Source organism: Columba livia, chromosome 1, assembly GCF_036013475.1.
Source record: "Columba livia isolate bColLiv1 breed racing homer chromosome 1, bColLiv1.pat.W.v2, whole genome shotgun sequence".
Classification (NCBI taxonomy): Eukaryota; Metazoa; Chordata; class Aves; order Columbiformes; family Columbidae; genus Columba; species Columba livia.
In genome coordinates, this window is record NC_088602.1 from 25139209 (window position 1) to 25157808 (window position 18600).

Genomic DNA, 18600 nt, shown 5'->3' on the forward strand with positions numbered 1-18600 from the left:
GCTTTGTAGAACCTTTTACCCGCTCTTGCAATATTTATGATCATAGTGGGTTGTTCATGCCTATTGTTTTTTCACTAATATCACTAGGCAGGCATACTACATTTGTTGGATGAGTTGTTTTTAATGGTTATGTCTTTCCATTCACATTTCCGAAAGAAGTAGGGTTCCATTTACTGCTTGCTGTCTGTCTTACAGTATACCTTTTCCAGCCTTTAATTCCTGTTCTTATAGATGGTGAACAATTATCATTTTCACTCCAATAAAAACAGTACTGCTGAAGTTGTTATTCAAGATATTTAATCTTAACTGCCACCACATCCTTTTTTTTCATAGCCATAATTGCAGTAACCTTTCCATCTTTAGATCCATTTAGAACTGCAGGTTCTTGAATTGTCTTCCTGTTCCTTCATTGACTCTCACATTCCACTATTTCAATACAAACTCCTTTTTCCTGTCCTATTTTACCATTGGAATCAGAAAGTTTAGCAGCCTAATGCTGTAAAATCTTGTTTTTATCTTCCTCCTGTACCCACCTCCCTCCCCCAACAACAATAAAAAAAGGACTTCTGGTCTCTTCCTTCAACTGGGTGATTTCAGACCTAAGCACTTCCATATTTTGTTTGTACCTCTTATTTTACAAAACTTGTTTTTAATGTTTGCATTTCTGTTCTTTGTTTAGTAGGCTCTTTTTAGATGATCAACATGTATTTTGTTGTTTTTCATCTCCTTGAGGGATAAGGGGGTTCACCTTTTGAGGTTTGTAAGATCCAGTTGAACAGTGTTTCCAATAGACTTGTATATTTCGATGGTTACATTATTGCTGCTCATTTTCTTTGATGTTTTGTTGAACTCAGTACAGTTTGTAGCTGTTCCGAGGGCATGGTGCAGCTTGAGTCATCTTGTTGCTTCAGGTGTGTGCTTTTGATACCTTGAGGTATAAGGGAGACTAATGTATGCCTATTTTGTCATATTGGCTGTCAAATGGAGTTTGACCCATCATTTACAGAAAAAACCACCTCTTTGTGGAATAGGATAGTCCTGGTTTAAATCCCGAGACACTGGAGCAGGTTGCCCAGGGAAGTTGTGGATGCCTCATCATTGGTCAGGCTGGCTGGGGCTTTGAGCAAATAGATCTAGTGAAAGATGTCCCTAATGATGGCAAGGGAGTTGAACTAGAAGATTTTCAAAAGTCCCTTCCAACCCAAACTGTTCTGTGATTCTAAATGAGTTGAAAGGTCTGTGAGATCTTTCTGTGGTTAAAAGGGTATTTTGAAAATGAATGTTCTAAAATATTAATGAAATATGGTCAGCCTATGTTTTTTCTGAGATCAGCACAAGTTTGTTCTCCATGCAGACCTACCAGTGATGATTAAATACTTTCCACTCCAGCAATAGCTGTGGCTTTAATCTAAACAGCAGCAGCCAGTGTCAAGCACTTTTAATTCAGGAACAGGTAAAGAGCATGTTAGTGTGTTGAGAAGAAAGTGTGACTTCAGTGAAATCCAGAATGCTATGGTAGAAGGCAGCTGATGTTTTGCTGCTTTGAGTGAAAAGCAGCTCAACAGCAGTATCCCTGTTAGATTGATGGAGCCTCGGATCAGGTGCGTGGTAAAGGACAAAAATATGCTTGGCAGCCCATACTGAAATATAGGATAGGGGAGATGACTTTTTGAATAAAAGTCAATGTTAATGACACAATAACCACAGAATTCGGTGAGCTCTGTAAATCATTCAGAGCTTGACTAGGTGGCTCTGGCTTTTCTGGATTTGGTACATAGTTTTGCAGTTTGTGTTAAGTCTAGGTCAAATGCATACTTTCTCAGGCATGTCCAATTTCTCCTCTATGAGATTGTCTGATATGGCTCTTGAATATACAGGCGTGATAATAGAAGTCACGTACTAGAGGCAAATACTCAAATAATGCTTATGGGATAGTGGGACATTTACTGTGTTCCAAGATCTCGTATAGCCGCTTTGCTGCTGAAGAGATTTGTGTTACTCCTGAGGCAGATGATGTTGAAGGAAAGCTGCGGCTGTCTCAGCTGTTGTCAATTTTGAGGAGTGAAGATGTGTCAGAATGATCTCATCTTGCAGGCGTTGAACACATGGAAGTGGACATATGATCTGTGCTGTTCAATGATAAAGTGGGTAATTGCTCTCTGTGTTTTTGAAAATGTGCATGAGTAAAAAAAAAATAATAAATTGGCCAGGTGGAGTAGGCTGGTGGTAGACTTCCTCCGAGCAAGACACCAAGTGTTCTGGCTCACTTTAAAGCTGATGCCTTGAAAAAATGTTTTCAGGTGCAAACTTGGCAAATTCTGCATGAACTTGAATAAAACGCAGTATTTTTTATCATTTCAGTGAACTGAATTTAAGAGATCCATTTTTTAAAGCAGTTTGTTTTCCTGTAGTTGAGTAATTTTTATCTGAGTTGTTCTTAAATTCTTTTTACATTGTCTATAAAGTGTTTTTGCGAGGAGAGAATCATGAATGTTAACCTTTTGGTTTTTTTTAACCGGCCCTATCATTTAAAGCCTGAAGAACAATGAAGGTTAGCTCAGTACAGCACAGGAATTTAAAATAAATTGGGAAACAGCAGTTAGGCCTCCCATATAAGAAAAGAATGATGTGACATGGGATTTCCAAAGGCAAATATTATAGCACTTGAATACTGACAACCTGAAAAAAATTTCCTCACTTTTTTGGGGTGTCATTTGGCCACAAAGTGGGAAATTATTAGCCGCACAAGAGAAGACATGAATTCCTGGAAGAATGATAATATGATTAAAGACTTAGAGGGATTGTCCTTGAGAAATTTCAACTGTATGTTCTCATGGTGTATTTATTTTGCTTCCTGTTACTGTGTGCTTGAAGAGAATTTTAGTTTAGTTTGTTCATCCTTCCTTCCTTTTTAATTGAGATGCATCAAGAAGACAGATGTTCTGGTCCTGGAGCTGTGTGATTACTGATGCATCTTGTTTGGTGAATGGAATGGATCCATTTACACTGAGGGGAGCCTTTCCAGCTATGCTTCTTCCACTCAAACCAAAATGGTCATTCAGATCCATCAATTTGTAATAACATTGCTGAGACCGAGATGTACACTGCTACCATGATGTCCTCTGGAACAACCTGAAATACTGAGCTGAATATAAAAAGAGATTGATGTGCATGGGGAAATATTTCTGTGCTGCCTGCCTCTCTGGATCTGTGCACACATTTGTCCTATGATTGCTCCATGTTCTTGTGTTTGGCACTGCTGGGAGTTTTTTCACTATACTTTACCACAAGGACAGTAGGTGCCAGAAGCTTAAGTGTCACACCAGCCACCTTGTTCTTATCTTAACGTCATTTGTTTCTGGAGCTTAGTGGGCTGATGCTACCACCACAAAGCATTATAAGCCGGTTTGGATGTAGTGGACAGAGTTGTTCTGCAAGTCTTCTGGTGACATCTTTAGATAACCTATTGTCTTTTGAACGAGGGAAATAAGTGGGCCAAATTGTCTAGACATATAGATGGCTTTTCAGGAACCTTAAGGGCATGCTGCAGAACTGGTGCACATTTCTCTGGGAGAATGCACAAGTGTGGTGCTGTTTGTGGACATGCTGTTGCTACCAAGCTTTCTGGACTCTCTCTTGAGTCCAGTTCATCTAAGTTGATGGTATCTGGTTGTCTTGTGAGACAGAGACATAACCACTATTACCAGGTGCTAGTGGAGATTATCCATATGACATTTTGGTGCTGTCCTCTCGATCATTTCTGCAAAAGAGAGAGGTTAAAATTATGTCTCTGGTATGGAGTAAGTGGCACATTTTGGTTCCATTTAGTACTTGGAAAACAAGGTCTGGTGATTCATTGGGCTAAATTGCTGAATAAATTGTTTCTAATGCAAAGATTCATAGACAGAATAAAGTGCACAGTGTTACAGTGGCCATACTGGAAAAACTATAATTCTGTCTTAGAATATATGCTTCAGTAATGCTGGTGGACATAGCCCTTCTTGCTTAAGAAGGGCTCTTGGCTGTCTTTTTGGAGGATTGTGTGGCTGTGGTGATGAACAACTCAACAATCATTTAAAATTCACAGAGTGTTTAAGAAACTCGATCTAAGTCCTGCTTTGGTGGAAGCCATTGAAGTTACAACAGTATCCCATTGTGGGTAGTTCATACGACCAACGTCTCCAAATACTGATCACTCCAGCTGATCATCTACAAAGAGCTGTAGCTTTGCTTAGTTGGAGATCATGTCCAGACTTCTCCCATGAGTGTGCTTGGCTTATGGTGAATCTGTATTCTCCTGGGCTACTGAGTTCTGTCTAACTGAAGTCTGTGAAGTCTGTTGGATGTCCTCCTGTTGCACAATTGCAAGGGCTGCCATGCTCCCTTCCATAAATTCTAGTTAAAATGAAGGGGCCAGGGGCGGTGCTCTTGATCTTGATTGTTCCAGTTTTGAAGACCTTCTCCTGTTCTTGGATGATGCTGAAAGCTCTTGGTATTCTGGACTTGTACTTGCAGAGATTGGTCGTGTGTTTCATCCTGACCTTAGGGTACTCAGTCTTGCAGTATGGGAGCTGGGCATTTCTCTGATAGTGATCCTGTTCCTCTAAACTGATTCTTCCTGGTATCAGCAACTTTTCCACCAGTTGTATGTTCTGTACATGAACCAGAATTTCCATGTACTATCTTATTTCTTTGCTTCTAAATATTTTGCGGTATGTTTTGGCAATGAAGTGGTGGTTTTCTCACAACCAGATGAGCTTCACTGAGCAATCTCCACTGCTTTCCAATTAATTGGGCTACATTGTTCTCAACCTCTGTGGCTGATAGAAGTTTGAGGATGAGAATAAATGTCTGTGTGTTTGTGACTTATTACCTGACAGGATCCAAATCGCTTGCTTTCCATTGCCCTGAACTTCGTTTGTGCTCTTTGTGACAGGAAGCCTGTTGATTTGTCTTCATGGGATCAGGGTCTTATGGAAGTTTTAGACTTTCTCTTTGAGTGTGGGAGAAATCCTAAGGCTTTCCTGTCAGTGACTGAACAAATTTTTGTCCATGTATGGAGGGGTTATGGAACTGTTCGTATGGAACTTGTGAAAGAGCTTAGTAATGCTATAGTGCATATTTACTATTTTGGACCTAAACAATGTGGCCACCTAGTGTTCAAGCACCTTGCCATTTTGGTACAGTGCGTGACCATACAGATTGGTCAAGATGCCAGGTAATTTTAACTACTGTGAGAATTGTACATGTTGACTTGGATGAAGAATATGAAAGGTTGCTGGCAGTAACTGATATACTATGTAATGTCCAGCTTTTTGTGCGCTTTATTCCCTCAGTTGCTTTTTCTGTCCTGTCTGTCCCAAGAATCTTTTAGAGTATATTCAGAGAGAACTGAAATGCAGTCAGGTGTGCCGTGCCATGTCACATACCAAACAGAAGCGGACAAGCTAGTTACCCTTTTGTGTCTGGGTGGAATGGACTTTATTTTTAGCAGCCTGTATGGTATGGTACTGTATATTTGTGGCTAAAGCAGTGCTGGTGTCACAGCAATGTTTTGGCTATTGCCTGCACACAGGTAGAGGCTTCCCCTGCTCCAAGTAGGCTGAGGCAGGGCATGAGGCTGGGGAGCGACATTTGCTCAGCAATAAAAGCTCAGGGGGAGGAATGAGGGGATGCTGGTGCTCAAGCAAGCACTACGTGTGCTGAGACTCTGCTTTCTGGGAACTGGTGGGACACATGCCTGCCAGTGGGACACAGTGAATGAATTCCTCTTTTTGCTTTACATACGCACGCAGCTTTTTCTTAAGCTTTTAAACTGTCATTATCTTGACCCGTGAGTCTTTTTACCTTCTCTCTGTTTTCTCTGCTTCCCCTCTTTGTACAGGAGAGTGAGAGACTGGGTGAGGGTTTGGTTTTTGGCCAGGGTCAACCCACCACACTGTTACCGATTTTGTAAAGAAAAAGCTCCAATGCTCTCATGTGGCAGAAAAGGAGTATTGATCAACTCTAAGACTCTGTGAAAGCTGTATCAAATTATGGTTGCTTCTTTCTGATACTTATTTCTTTTACCTAATTCAGGAGGAGAGCCTGGGGGCTTAGCAGGAGAGCGTGCATTGAAATTCATCTAACTTAACCTCTTCTCTGAGGGTCAGTCATTTGTGCCTGATGTTGGCATTACAAGGTGGTGTGTTTAGAGATCTAGCATTGATGCAAAAGCATTATTGGTGCAGGAGAGAACAGAGATAGGAATGTATTATTGTTTAGGTTAACTTGTAAAGGAAACTGATATTCCTTCGTTTGAATTTGATATTTGAACTTTAGAAATTTGTATTGCTGAAAGTGACTACCATTGTGACTGTGACGTTCAGGAGGATGAAAAGCTCATGAATAGAGTAAATAATCATAACCGGTTTTAGGTCTTTATCATCCTACTAAACCAATATGATATAGTGAATAAAATCAATAAAATGTTGACTTTTACTGCTGTAGAGCTGCTTTTCTTTTTGGATATGGTATTTAAAATTTTAGGCGAGCTTCTGGTTGTGTGTCTACTTCTATTCCCAAATTCCCCCAGATCCTCAGTACTACTTATTCTTTTGGGCTTGGTAGTGATAAAAATCTGACCAACTTGAGCTGTTGTTAGTGACATCTAGGGAGAAGCCCAGCTGCTTGTGTGTTGGGAGCGTGGGTGGGTAATTGATAATATCAGTGTTCAATGTCAATTTATATTGGCAAATCATTATGGAACACTAGTAAGCATAAAGAGTGCTGGATCGTATCTAAGAAAAGAGGTGAAGAATGTGACTCTTCAAGTACACAATGTCTCATAGAATAGAAAAGGATTAGACTTTTTTCAGAATTTATGATACTCATCTTTTTCCCTCAGAAAAAGAGGTAGAGATTAAAGTAGAATAAAGGAGAAGGATGCAGTGGTGCATTCATTTAACAAGAAGTACAGGTTTATTTTTATTACTTTAAGGAGCTTGCTAAGAATATTTCAAGGAGACCAACATCTGGGCACAAATTTAGAAAGTACTGACTATTCTTGGTCCATAATCACAAGGACTTATTGTTTCTTCAAACAGGACTGGTAACATGAGTGGGTTGTCTTATAATTGGATTAGTGGCTAATACAGTGAAAGTTTCTTGTGCGGCTAATTCATTAAGGGTATCTCGGGTTGGATTTTTTGTTTTTGTTCAAGTTTTTTTAAATGTTTCTTCCCCCCCTCCATATTTCTGTCTGTGCAATTACACAGTTTAATGTTTAGTGTTCTCTCCACCCTTCCACTCCCCCTCCCTCTGCACCCTCTGGGATTTCTTGCTCTGGATCTGTGTTGGTTATCTAGAGAAATTCAGAGGTGCTTGATATTTTTAATATTTTGTTGGCTTAAGCAAGAGTGGATGGGATGTGAATAATGGAGCTTGGACTAATGTGGGCTACAACAAAAATTAAAATTCTTAACTATGATGGAACAGACTTATGAATGTGTATTTTAATGGACACTTACAAGCTGAAACTCTTCAAGAAAAAGAGATGTCATTTATTGCAGATTAAGAGGAGGAGGTTGTAGATGGCTTTCAGTAATATCAGTCTGAATTTTAATTGGTAAAATTAGTCAAATGCAGACAATCATGTTAATGGATTTACTATGAATGTTGCTAATAGTTAATATTATAGTATTTTCAGAAGAATTATGGTCTTTTGTGTAGTAATATGTTAGAGATTTCTTAATCTTTCACTTTTCCTGTGCTGTTACTTTAAAGATTTTACAAATACTTTTACTGTTCTGAGGGAGCTGAATTAAAAGGACATGGTGGCAAACTTTTCATCCTGGTTATGATATTGAGTTAGATGGGAGAAATAGTTGGTCTTAAGACTGTGGTGTTAGAGAACTCGACAGTGACATTGTGCTCTTATTTCTTGTTTGCATTTAAAGATGATGTTGAACTGATAAGAATGTCAAAGATGGTAGAAAAGACTGGTATTTTAAACTGTCTTTATTACCAGAAAGAAGATTGAAGTAATAAGGGTTGAATAACATTTAGTTGATATCAACTAATTTTAGCTGCTCCCTTCTCAAAGAAATGTTGTAGCCAGTTGCTACTTTATCTTTTAAATTTTCTTTAATAAGCTAAAGAAAACATCTATGAACAGTAAATCCATGCTAATTGCACAAATGGTAGCACACATTTCCAAAGTATATCTTAAACTTCAAATGCTCTGTGTTGTATTAAACAAGTGTAATGCAAACTAGCGATAATAAAAATATACCAGAGAAGGCTTTGTTTTATTTGTGTTAGTGCTAATTTTAAATAAGAAAGATAACTTTCTGTTGTAACTCAGCTTTTTAAAGCATAGGCTTTGAATACAGGACCAGATCCTGTGCAACTCAGATCTTGGGTACTTCAACTGATCTTCTATAAAAACTTGTTTTCTGGAAACTTTTTTTTTCCTTTTTTTTGGGTAACTAGATGTTTCTAAACACTATTTGGCTATTTGAGAGAACTGTAAACATGTGCAGGTGAATGTAGAATTAGTTTTGTGGGTTTTGTGTTGTGCTTGAATTTGTGTAAGCTTGTACAGGAACATATCAGATTTCCTAATAGGATCAATAACCTGCACATGAGGGTTAAAAAGATTTATGTATCTCTGTATTTTTCATAAGGCTTTTTTGTTTTTTGTCTCTATGTTGTTTTGTGTTTTCACTGCCTTATTATTTTGTCTTCTCCCAACAGTAGTTAAGGTTTTTTTGTGCTGAGATATACATTCATGTACAAGAAAAGTCTATTAATCTGGATTATGATGTTTCTAGAGGTGTGGAACTATATTGGTGCAAAAGCTGTACAAGACAGAACTCTGGTTTGTGTGTGTGTTTGTTGGGCTTTTAAATTAATTTATTTATTTTATTATTATTTTTTTTAAATGTGTTCATTTTCCAGAGCAATGACAATGAGGAGCGCCTACAGGTTGTAAAACTTCTAGCAAAAATGTTTGGGGCGAAGGATTCGGAGTTGGCATCTCAAAACAAACCACTTTGGCAATGCTACCTGGGGAGGTATATGCTGGTTTAGTTCCCATCCTAAGACGGGAAAAACATTTAGTGGCGTATAATTCAACTTTTTTTTTTTAAGTGACACAGCTGAGTATGAGTTTCCTTCTGCTGCTTTATCTGAAATCTGACAGATAATGCTAAGGACATTATTTTATACATGTCTTCTGCATCTTTGATTTTGCAGAGTGAACAAGCACAAATCATCTCTTCTTAGTTTGTTTTTTTCCCAAATATCTTTATTGGTATTGTCAAGAAAAACTTCTTCACAAGTGAAACTATTAAGTGATGGATTCATTCTAAAACAGCAACAAATGACATTTGCAGTACCAGCTGATATTAGAACTGGCTTTGAGGTTTTTGTGTACAGTGTTTGTATACTGATTTCAATTTTTTTTGATGGTAGGAGTGCCTTAAAAGAGGTTTGGATTATTTACAATGCTCCAAATCTCTTAGTCTTTTGTTTTTGAAATATTCTGCCAGTTTGAGCTAGAAAATGTAGCTGGAGCTTGTAGTCACGAGAAACTTGAGTACGGGTACCATGATGAAAATGTTTTTGAGTAAATGAGGATAGATTTTATCAGTTGCTACATATGTGATAGTTTGGTTTTGATACAATTGAACGCTAAATTCTAGAGTTGTCAAAAAATTACTACTTTTAAAAATACGGGAAACTCACTTGAGGAAAGGCTTTTTACTTGAAAATACGTAACTGCTTAAAACATTGTATCTCATAAAAAAAACAATATCTAATTGAGCCCAAAGGAAAATGCTTCATTAAGTTATAGTCTGAAGCAATGCGAATATGTGAAGTCTGTTGTTCACAGTTAGTGTTCTCAACTAGTTGTGAATCACATACACGTATTTACTTTTCTTCAAGGATTTTAACTAAGTTACAATTGATGTGTAATTAAAGGAACCATTCTTAAATTTTCTTGATTTTTTTGAAAACATACCCATTTTTTACCAAAAAAGTTATTCCTTAAAACCTCTTTATTTGATAAAAAGTATTCCAGTAACAGTAATATCCTTAAATTTGGAGTTTTATTTAATTAACAGTTTGAGGATAGCTTGCAAATGCATTTAATTTTTCAAAAGTTGTTTGTAAGTCTCCTTACATCAATAGTTTTGTTTCAAAATTACTTACATCAAATTAAGCATGAGGAAAATACCTTTTTTCAAGCATCAAACCTAATTCAGTCTTTCAAAAAGAAATCTTACAGAACTTGAAGTGATCCATTGCAGAAGGAATTTGTCCTAGGCTAGGTGCCCATGCTTTCTGTAGATCATACAGTTTAAAGAAGGGATGAATATCGCAATCTTATAAAACTTGTAGTCGCTGATATGTGGTTCATGCTTAAATATATGGAGTATTACAGAAAAGGTAGTTAGAATATGTCACACATCTATGTAATAAATAGTTGTTGTCTGCCAGGGAGTTTTCCATGTGTACCAGAAGATATTTCTCTTCATGTTCAGAACATGAGTATAGGAATGTTTTTTCTGAAGCTAAAGATAGTCTACTTGATGTTGGGAAATCAGAGATGTTTTATGTGTGTGAGTGCATGGAAAGCATAAAATTATTTTCAGAGGTAATTGAGATTGTGTAGAAAGAAATTAATTGGTTTTATAGAAGTGATATTTTTGTTGTTGTAATGCATTGTCTTGTTTCTGAACAGGTTTAATGATATCCATGTACCTATTCGTCTTGAATGTGTGAAATTTGCAAGTCACTGCCTTATGAACCATCCTGACCTAGCAAAAGACTTAACAGGTACCATATTTTTTGTAACAGGAGAATATAATTTTAAGTCTTCTGGGAAAATCAGGAGGTTTAGTTGTAATCCTGAGTAACATTGTCAGATGTGGAGGGTGTCACTGAGGCCAGAGTTCCAAGGGGATTGCACCTAAGGAACGCCTTAACCAAAGAGATCCCTCTCCCTCTCTTACAGTAGCTGCATTCCCAACTACTCTTGAAATTAAGCACCATGGGATCAGGCAAAGACAGCCTGGCTAACCTAACGATCGTGGTATTCGTTAATTAGGGCGCAAAGAGTGATGACTTCAGTACCATAAAGCTGAACTGTGCAAGTAGTACACAGCCACTGCCTAAAACATGGAAACAGTCCTCGTAGCTGTGACCAGTCGTTGGTTCCAGCTCCTCCTCATCAAATACAGCCTATAGTTCAATACTGCTGTAGGAAGAAGGCAACTGGCATAGATAGAAGTGTTTAGTGTTTGTTGGTCCTGAAGTCTGAATGAAAAAACTATAGTGAAAGAGAATGGGTTGGTTGTATGTTTTTGTTGGTGGCTTTGTTTTGGTTGATTTATATGTTTGTTTCCAAACGTGCATATGGAGATTGTATCTCCATCTGATTAATAAACTACTTTTTGTTATTTTTTGGAGGTAATATCTGTCCATTTGCTTTAAGGAGGGAATTTAGAGGCCTGTTAAGTGCATGGAGTTGCCCTCCTGCTTGCTGAGCATTGGTAAAGTTAGACATGACTACAGGAAGGCTGGAGGCATCCCTTAGTAATTCATATTGTTAAACCAGCTTAAAAAAAATAAAATCCCAAACAAAAATCACACACGAAACCAAACAAAAACATTAAAAATGTTTCTGGACCTTCGCTTAATGGAATGGTAAAGGTGTTTCCTCTTTGATTGTTAGAATCATTTTTTCAAGGTGTGTGTGGATTTTTCTTTTTCTTTTTTTTTTTTCCTCTTTTTTTTTTTTTTAACATTGCAGAAGGACTTTGTGCCCCCTCTAATGGTATCCTCTGGGAAATGTAATTTTGCGTGCCCCTCCTCTCTCTCCCCACAGCGCTTATTGAAGTCAAATTGTTGAAAAGTTTCTCTGATTCACTGGTGTTTGAGAGCAGAGTTGTCTTGTGCTATGGCATTCTTCTTAGTTTGTTTTAGTTTATTATGTTTTCCTGCGGAACAAAACTGATTTTTGAGAGTCTTATTTGGATTTCAAATTTCATAACCTCCGTAGGTGCAAAGCTTTATTTCTCGATGCACTCTTTTGACACTTGTGCTGATAACCAGAAATGTTAATGGCCAGTATTTCAGATGAGAATTGAAAATTTTCACTGCTCATTGAACAGTAATAAGAGAACAATAACCTCTGGTTATTTCATTCAGAGTAAACTTTGGATTTAAAATATTTTCTAATCTCCTCAGTGTTTCACTGATATATGCTGTGTACAGTGATCTTAATAACTTTAGTGTGCGTTTTCCTACCCGTTTATGCTTCTAATGAATCTAAAATACATAGTTCTAAAATGATACATGAACTCTGCCATTTTATTCTTTGTCAGCTTTCTAAAATGACAATAGCTATTTAACATTTTTGACACTTAAAAGCAGAAAACTTTGTTGATAGTGTAAGATTATTGATGCTCTTAAATAAGTAGCAATGGGCCAAAACAATCTAGAAAAATTGTTTTAAGTTGAGTAAACTAGGATGTGTCTAAATAAGCATTTATAGCTTGGTCAAAGAGCATGCGTTTGAAGTATGGCTCTTGATTTTTTGCCGCTTACAGGGGTTACATGGCTCGCGCTGTGGGCAGTTCCTGTAGCGTGTGAACTAGATTCCTTGTGGATCATATAGAATTTGTGATCAGGAGCGCAACTAATGTGCTTCAGCAACCAAAAGGGATGGAGTCTGCAGGAATAGAGTAGTCCTTAGCCTGAAGTAATACTTGAACGCGTGTACAGTGTGGATATGAAGTTCTCATCTCTGTTCTGCTCTGCAGATCCAGTTCTGTTGGGCTATAATAGTTGCTAATGTAGACATAGCCTAACTATAATAAGAAGTCATAAAAATTGTAGCACATAATTCTTACTTCCATAATGCCTGAAATATTTATATAAAATTCTAAGCAAATAAAAAGTTTTACTGGCATTACAGTTAATGTTAGAAAAAACTATTGGGTTCTTACTGCTGGTCTTCAAAACAGTATGAAGTTGTATTTTAGGCTTTTGTTGGTTGAGTATTGTCTAGAGAAAGAAAAGTAGCTGAAGTTGTATACTTAAAATGCACTATTTACTCTGGTTTTTTTCCAGAATATCTTAAAGTAAGGTCACATGACCCTGAAGAGGCTATCAGGCATGATGTTATAGTATCCATAGTTACTGCTGCTAAAAAAGATCTTTTGCTTGTCAATGACCATCTGCTTAATTTTGTCAGAGAACGAACACTGGACAAGCGGGTAAGGCATAACGATTACTAATAATGTCTCTGTGTTATATTTCAAGACTGGAATTCAGCTTTTCAAAAAGCAACACTTCTAAAAAATGCTGAACTAATCCTAAAATGACTAATGAAAACTAATATAATGCAGAAAATTTTGAGGCATTCTATTTAATGAGGCATCTTTGGCCCCTCACTGGAATGGCACATTTTTCATTGGGCTGTATTTTTATTTAAGGTAGCGTGATTAAAAACAAAAGAAAACAAAAACACACAGAAACCAACAAAAAAAGGCAAAAAAACCCCAAACAAACAAACAAAAATCCAAACCAAAACACAAAGAAAGACACAAAAAAATAGGCTGAAGTGCAACAATGTAGTTCTAGTTGTCTAGTTCTAGTAAAATTTTTAAGTAAAATGAGACCCTTATAAAACATTCTAACTTTTTTCATAAGATAATTTGCAAGCAGGTTTCAGAATGTATTGTAGATCACTGATGATAAATGTTCCGCCATCAGAGGTAGCTAGTTTACCTGCTTCTAATTAGATCATTGGAAGACTGCAAATCAGTGTAGTAGCTTTCAAATTTGAACAGGCTGAAGTTTAGTTTAGCTATGTTTCATTTTTGGTAAAATTTGTGAGGTTTGCTGCTTATGTTAAAGCATGGTAAACAAGGCTGTTGATGGCAAACTTTGAAAATTAACATTATCACCTGATTTTTTTTCATTTGGCGACCTGCTTTCCCCTGTTGCACCTATAATACAATTATAAGTGTTCAGTATAGAAGTATGAGAAAGGGTGTTGGCTTAAATTTGTAACAATTCTAAATTCCAAAGGCATACTTGCATAGTAGTTGCTAATGTTGAAAGGTTTAGCATAATACATAGGATGCAATATATGTCGTAACGAGAATGTGTTGCACTTAGAATTCAATTTAATTTATTTTGGTGTAGAAAAGGAAATACCTACCAGGTAATTCTTCAATCTTTTGAGTTTTGAACTGCTAAACTGGGTAATATTTCTTTTTCTCAAGTGGAGAGTGAGGAAGGAAGCTATGATGGGACTTGCACAGATATACAAGAAATATTCATTACAATCAGAAGCAGGAAAAGAAGCTGCAAAACAGATATCATGGATCAAAGATAAACTTCTGCATATATATTATCAAAACAGTATTGATGACCGGTAAGTCAGTCAGAAAGCTGGGCAGTTGGGTGGATAAGTGTGATAACTTCTTACTCAGATTTTTTTTTCCTTTGTGCTTAAGTGCTGATCCTTTAGGTTTTGATCCAATGTCTAATCTCATACAGTTGCAACCAAATGTTGTCTTGTGTTGATTTTTTTCCTACTTTTAAGACCTAAAGTTATTCTAAAGGGAGATGTAGGTTGGAATATTTCAAAATTTTTAGCTGTACTTCACCACTGTTTCAGTAAAGGAGTTTTTTGCTTATATTTCAGTAGCTTGCTGATTTTTATGTTAGAACTCAGTAAGTAAAATTGCTTTAACATAGTTCCTTTAGATTTGCACATTGTTCCTGTATTCTTTGAAGCTAAGTCTAGTACATGTAGTGACAATGGTTAAGGCATCTCTCTCTGCAGAAGGTTGTTTTTTCTATATGATAATAGCCATGATTTAGAGCCTTGTCCTGTATTTGTGGTGGAGGCGATGCCTCTGACACACCAGCTGTAGCCTCTTATATGGTTGTTTGTATTGAAAAATAAATGGTAGCACATGGGAGAACTAGTTGGGAACTAGGCCACCTTGACTAACAAAGGCCATCCTGATGGCTTTGGAAATGGCCTTCACAATATGGGATACAAATGGCATTGCAAACCTATACAAGCTTCATTCATCTCTAAAATAAGCAGTTATTTCATGTTACTATGGAAGCAGACAGAGGTTTCTGGATTTTCAGATCTAATATCATGCGCTTACATTTTTCTTAAACTTTGGGATCTTGTTAAACCAGCTGCGTTTGAGTTTTGACTGCCCCCTCCAATTGCATGTGAGGGTTTTCTTCTCAGTTCTAGCCTAAACATACCTGTTTGTTTCTCACGTATTTACTCTGTTTTGTTATTGTTGACTTCAGTTTGCAAAAGTCTTGGGCCTCTTGGTATTTAAGATTGCAACATGGGGTTAGGGTTTGATTTTTTTTGTGCATGTTTTTTTTTTTTTCTTTTCAGTCTTTCCTATAAGTGGCAGACCCAAACCTTTAACCTTTGTCTCCTTCTGTTTGCATATAAGGAATTTCCTTGTTAGGGCAGAAGCTTTTTAATAATTTCTATGTGAATACAGCTGTATTATTATTGCAGAAGCAAAAGAAATGAGTTAAAGTCAGCCCTTGGGAAAGGGACTGAGGAGGAGTGGAGGGATGTCAGCTCCTGATTAGTATCTGAATTCTTTTTCTGGCTTCATCATTGTGTGTGATATAATCAACATGGTATTTCTTTGTGGGTGGGGAATGACAGTTAATGAATTTACCCCAATACTGACCTGTAATGAAATTCACTGATACCATGTCTTTGGGCTGATGATTAAGAGACATTCTTCTCTAAAATCCTTTGGTTCCTATTTAGATTAATATATTTGATGTTGATAATGTCCCCTCTTGATGTCCTACTGCTAATTTGAGCATTACCTCTTCCGTAATGATATATTTTTGATTAGTTTACACTGGGTTATATTGGAAGTTAAGTAAGTTGACCTTTAGGTTTTTGAAAAACCCCATCTTTGTATGCAACAACTGATTTCTTGATAGGTCTGAGAATTTTCAAATGAATGTTTCAGCAGTTCAACACCACTTTCTTGCAGTAAGTTTCTTACTGTAAGTTTCATAATCCTGTCTTTCAGATTACTTGTTGAACGCATCTTTGCTCAGTACATGGTCCCTCACAACCTGGAAACGAACGAACGAATGAAATGTCTATATTACCTTTACGCAACACTGGATTCAAATGCTGTGAAGTATGTGTTATTTTTGATTTCTTGCAAAATTATTTTAATACAAATATTACTGTAAATTGTTATGAATAGCCTAAGCCAGTGGACAAAATTAGTTTTATGAACTGTCAGAAAATAGAATGTAGCAATAATATCTCTGTTTCACGTGGGATTTTTGAAAAACAAAACAACAAATAAACAAAAACAAAAAAAGAAAAAAAAACCCAAACCACCTAATAGGGTGTTTTCTGACAAGGTGTGATACCTCTTAACCATAAGCAGCTAAAAAGCTACGGTCAAAGATCAGGCAAGAAGCGTGAGTGCATGTCAGTCCTTTTACGTCTGAAAAGAGATAGCATAGATGGTAGTGTTCACCAGCCCCAAATCTCATATGACTACTTCTCAATTCAAATACTCCTTGTTTTAGCAGCCAGGATGACGTAAGAGTGGGAAGTAATTACTCGTCTTTTGTCCTTCAGTGTGTTTTGCTTACAGTTACGTCATGTGCCGTCTCCAGCTTAAAACGGGTACATGTGCATGAATTTGACTAATAACAGTTTTGCTACTATAATGTTCAGTTTGACTGAATTTAGTTAGTTTTACTTCATTTTTCATTGAGTGGCATTCAATCACTGGAAAATTGAATATAGATTTTTCTCATGTGGAAGACTAGAAAAAGCTTTGTATATCAAACAATGGCTTAAAACAAAGCCTTCAGATACTACAGAAGCTGATCTTTGAATCCCCTAGATTTCTTGCATTACCAGCCTAAAGACATTACAACTGTAACAAACTAAAATTAAGAACATTAAAAAGAAAAAGTTAACGTTCTACAAAAAGTATAGGCTAAATAAAAATGTAGAATTGCTTATTTTAAGTACTTGTTACTTCAGTGAACTAGTGACTTGTGAATTCTAGTTTTCATATGCAGCAGTACTCATTTTAAAGACATGGTATCTTCAGTTAGTTATACAGAACTGACTTTTTTACTTGTGGATTCTGGAAGTTTTTTAAATTAAGCTTCGACTTTTTTTTCTTTCCCCCTATATGGCTTTTTTTACCTGGAAAGCGTGCTGATTTAAATTTTGTCGAATCTCTAATGCATCTCTTACAAGTCTAATCATGTCCACTTTTCACAGTTTTCTCATCTACTTGCTGCTTTGTGTGCAAGAAAAACATTGTTTTGATGATAAAAATCTTCAACATCTGCTTTAGCCTGTTTCTTGGAATGTTTTTAGAAGAGTGATTTCATGCTTGTACAAATGAGTTCTTTATGGGCCAGACATCAGTTACTTCCTACTTCTTTTAAAAGTGGTGCAGTTAAGCATCTTAAATGAAACTTGTTTCAAAATCTAATATGTTGAATCAAAGTCTAATATGACAAATGAAATATTCCATGTCCTGGCGTGAGGAACCATTTAGCCTTTGCTCACGCTGCAGTGAAATCTCAGGTGATAAGCACATTCCCGAGTCTGAAGCTGAAAAGAATTTAAAGGTTCTCATTGGACACCTGTGTTATTTATTGATTAGATGACATTGACAACTTTCTTTTTGTTTTTTAGAGCATTGAATGAAATGTGGAAATGTCAAAATCTCCTACGACATCAAGTAAAGGATTTAGTTGACCTAATAAAACAACCTAAAGTGAGTTCCATTTATCTTTATCCTGCAGTGAATATGCAGTTTTACTTAAAAGAAGAAACTATTTTTAATTTCATTTGTTTGACTATCTCAAGCTTATTTTTAATGGCAGAAAATACTGTGAAATTAACTGATATTCCATTAGACTACACTTGCAGTAGGAGATGTGTATACATTTTGTCAGTAAAAGTGAAGAGGTAGGCCTGTGTTAGAAATTTTTATGATATTCTGCCAATCTCTTGGTGCTAAAATATTTACTCCCAGTGTTTGATTTATATCTTGCCAGGATTTTAATGGCTCTTGAAAGAAGGGGAAAAACAGCATATTATTTTTGACTGCCAAATTGAGTAATTAAGAATAAGTACTTCTACACACTAACTTCTTATCTTATGTATAATTAGTAACATTCAAGAAATTGAAGTATTTTTATCCCAACAGGTTACTTGTTTCTCTTCCCTCTTGGAAACTTCTTAGATGTCATATTGGAGATATTAGACTGTAATTGAATTCTTTGTTTACAAATTCACTCAGAAGGAAAAAATAAATATTTATTGATCATTTAGGATATTCTCCTGAAGTAAAATTTAGATTTTAGTTAAATGTGTGTGCATACTCATATTTGGGGAAAAAAGAATCATAAGATGAAATTCTGGGTATAATTTGAAATATTATTAAAACTTGACTTTAATGTCAAAAGTTTAATCTGATGCTTTTTTTAAAGAAATAATATATAGTAGTTGAGAAATCAGATTTCCAATCCAGATTTTCC

At 36.3% G+C, this 18600-nt stretch overlaps 1 protein-coding gene across 5 annotated transcripts in view; it reads left to right on the plus strand.

Annotated features, from left to right (window-relative positions):
- Positions 1–18600, plus strand: part of PDS5B (PDS5 cohesin associated factor B) — a 108219-nt gene that overhangs the window by 41305 nt on the left and 48314 nt on the right. For all 5 annotated transcript variants that reach the window (XM_065051525.1, XM_065051546.1, XM_065051537.1 and 2 more), the window contains exons 9-14: positions 8941–9056; positions 10730–10824; positions 13123–13268; positions 14283–14434; positions 16101–16214; positions 17753–17834. In XM_065051525.1, coding sequence (XP_064907597.1) covers positions 8941–9056; positions 10730–10824; positions 13123–13268; positions 14283–14434; positions 16101–16214; positions 17753–17834 — 705 coding nt within the window. The remainder of the gene's footprint in view (positions 1–8940; positions 9057–10729; positions 10825–13122; positions 13269–14282; positions 14435–16100; positions 16215–17752; positions 17835–18600) is intronic.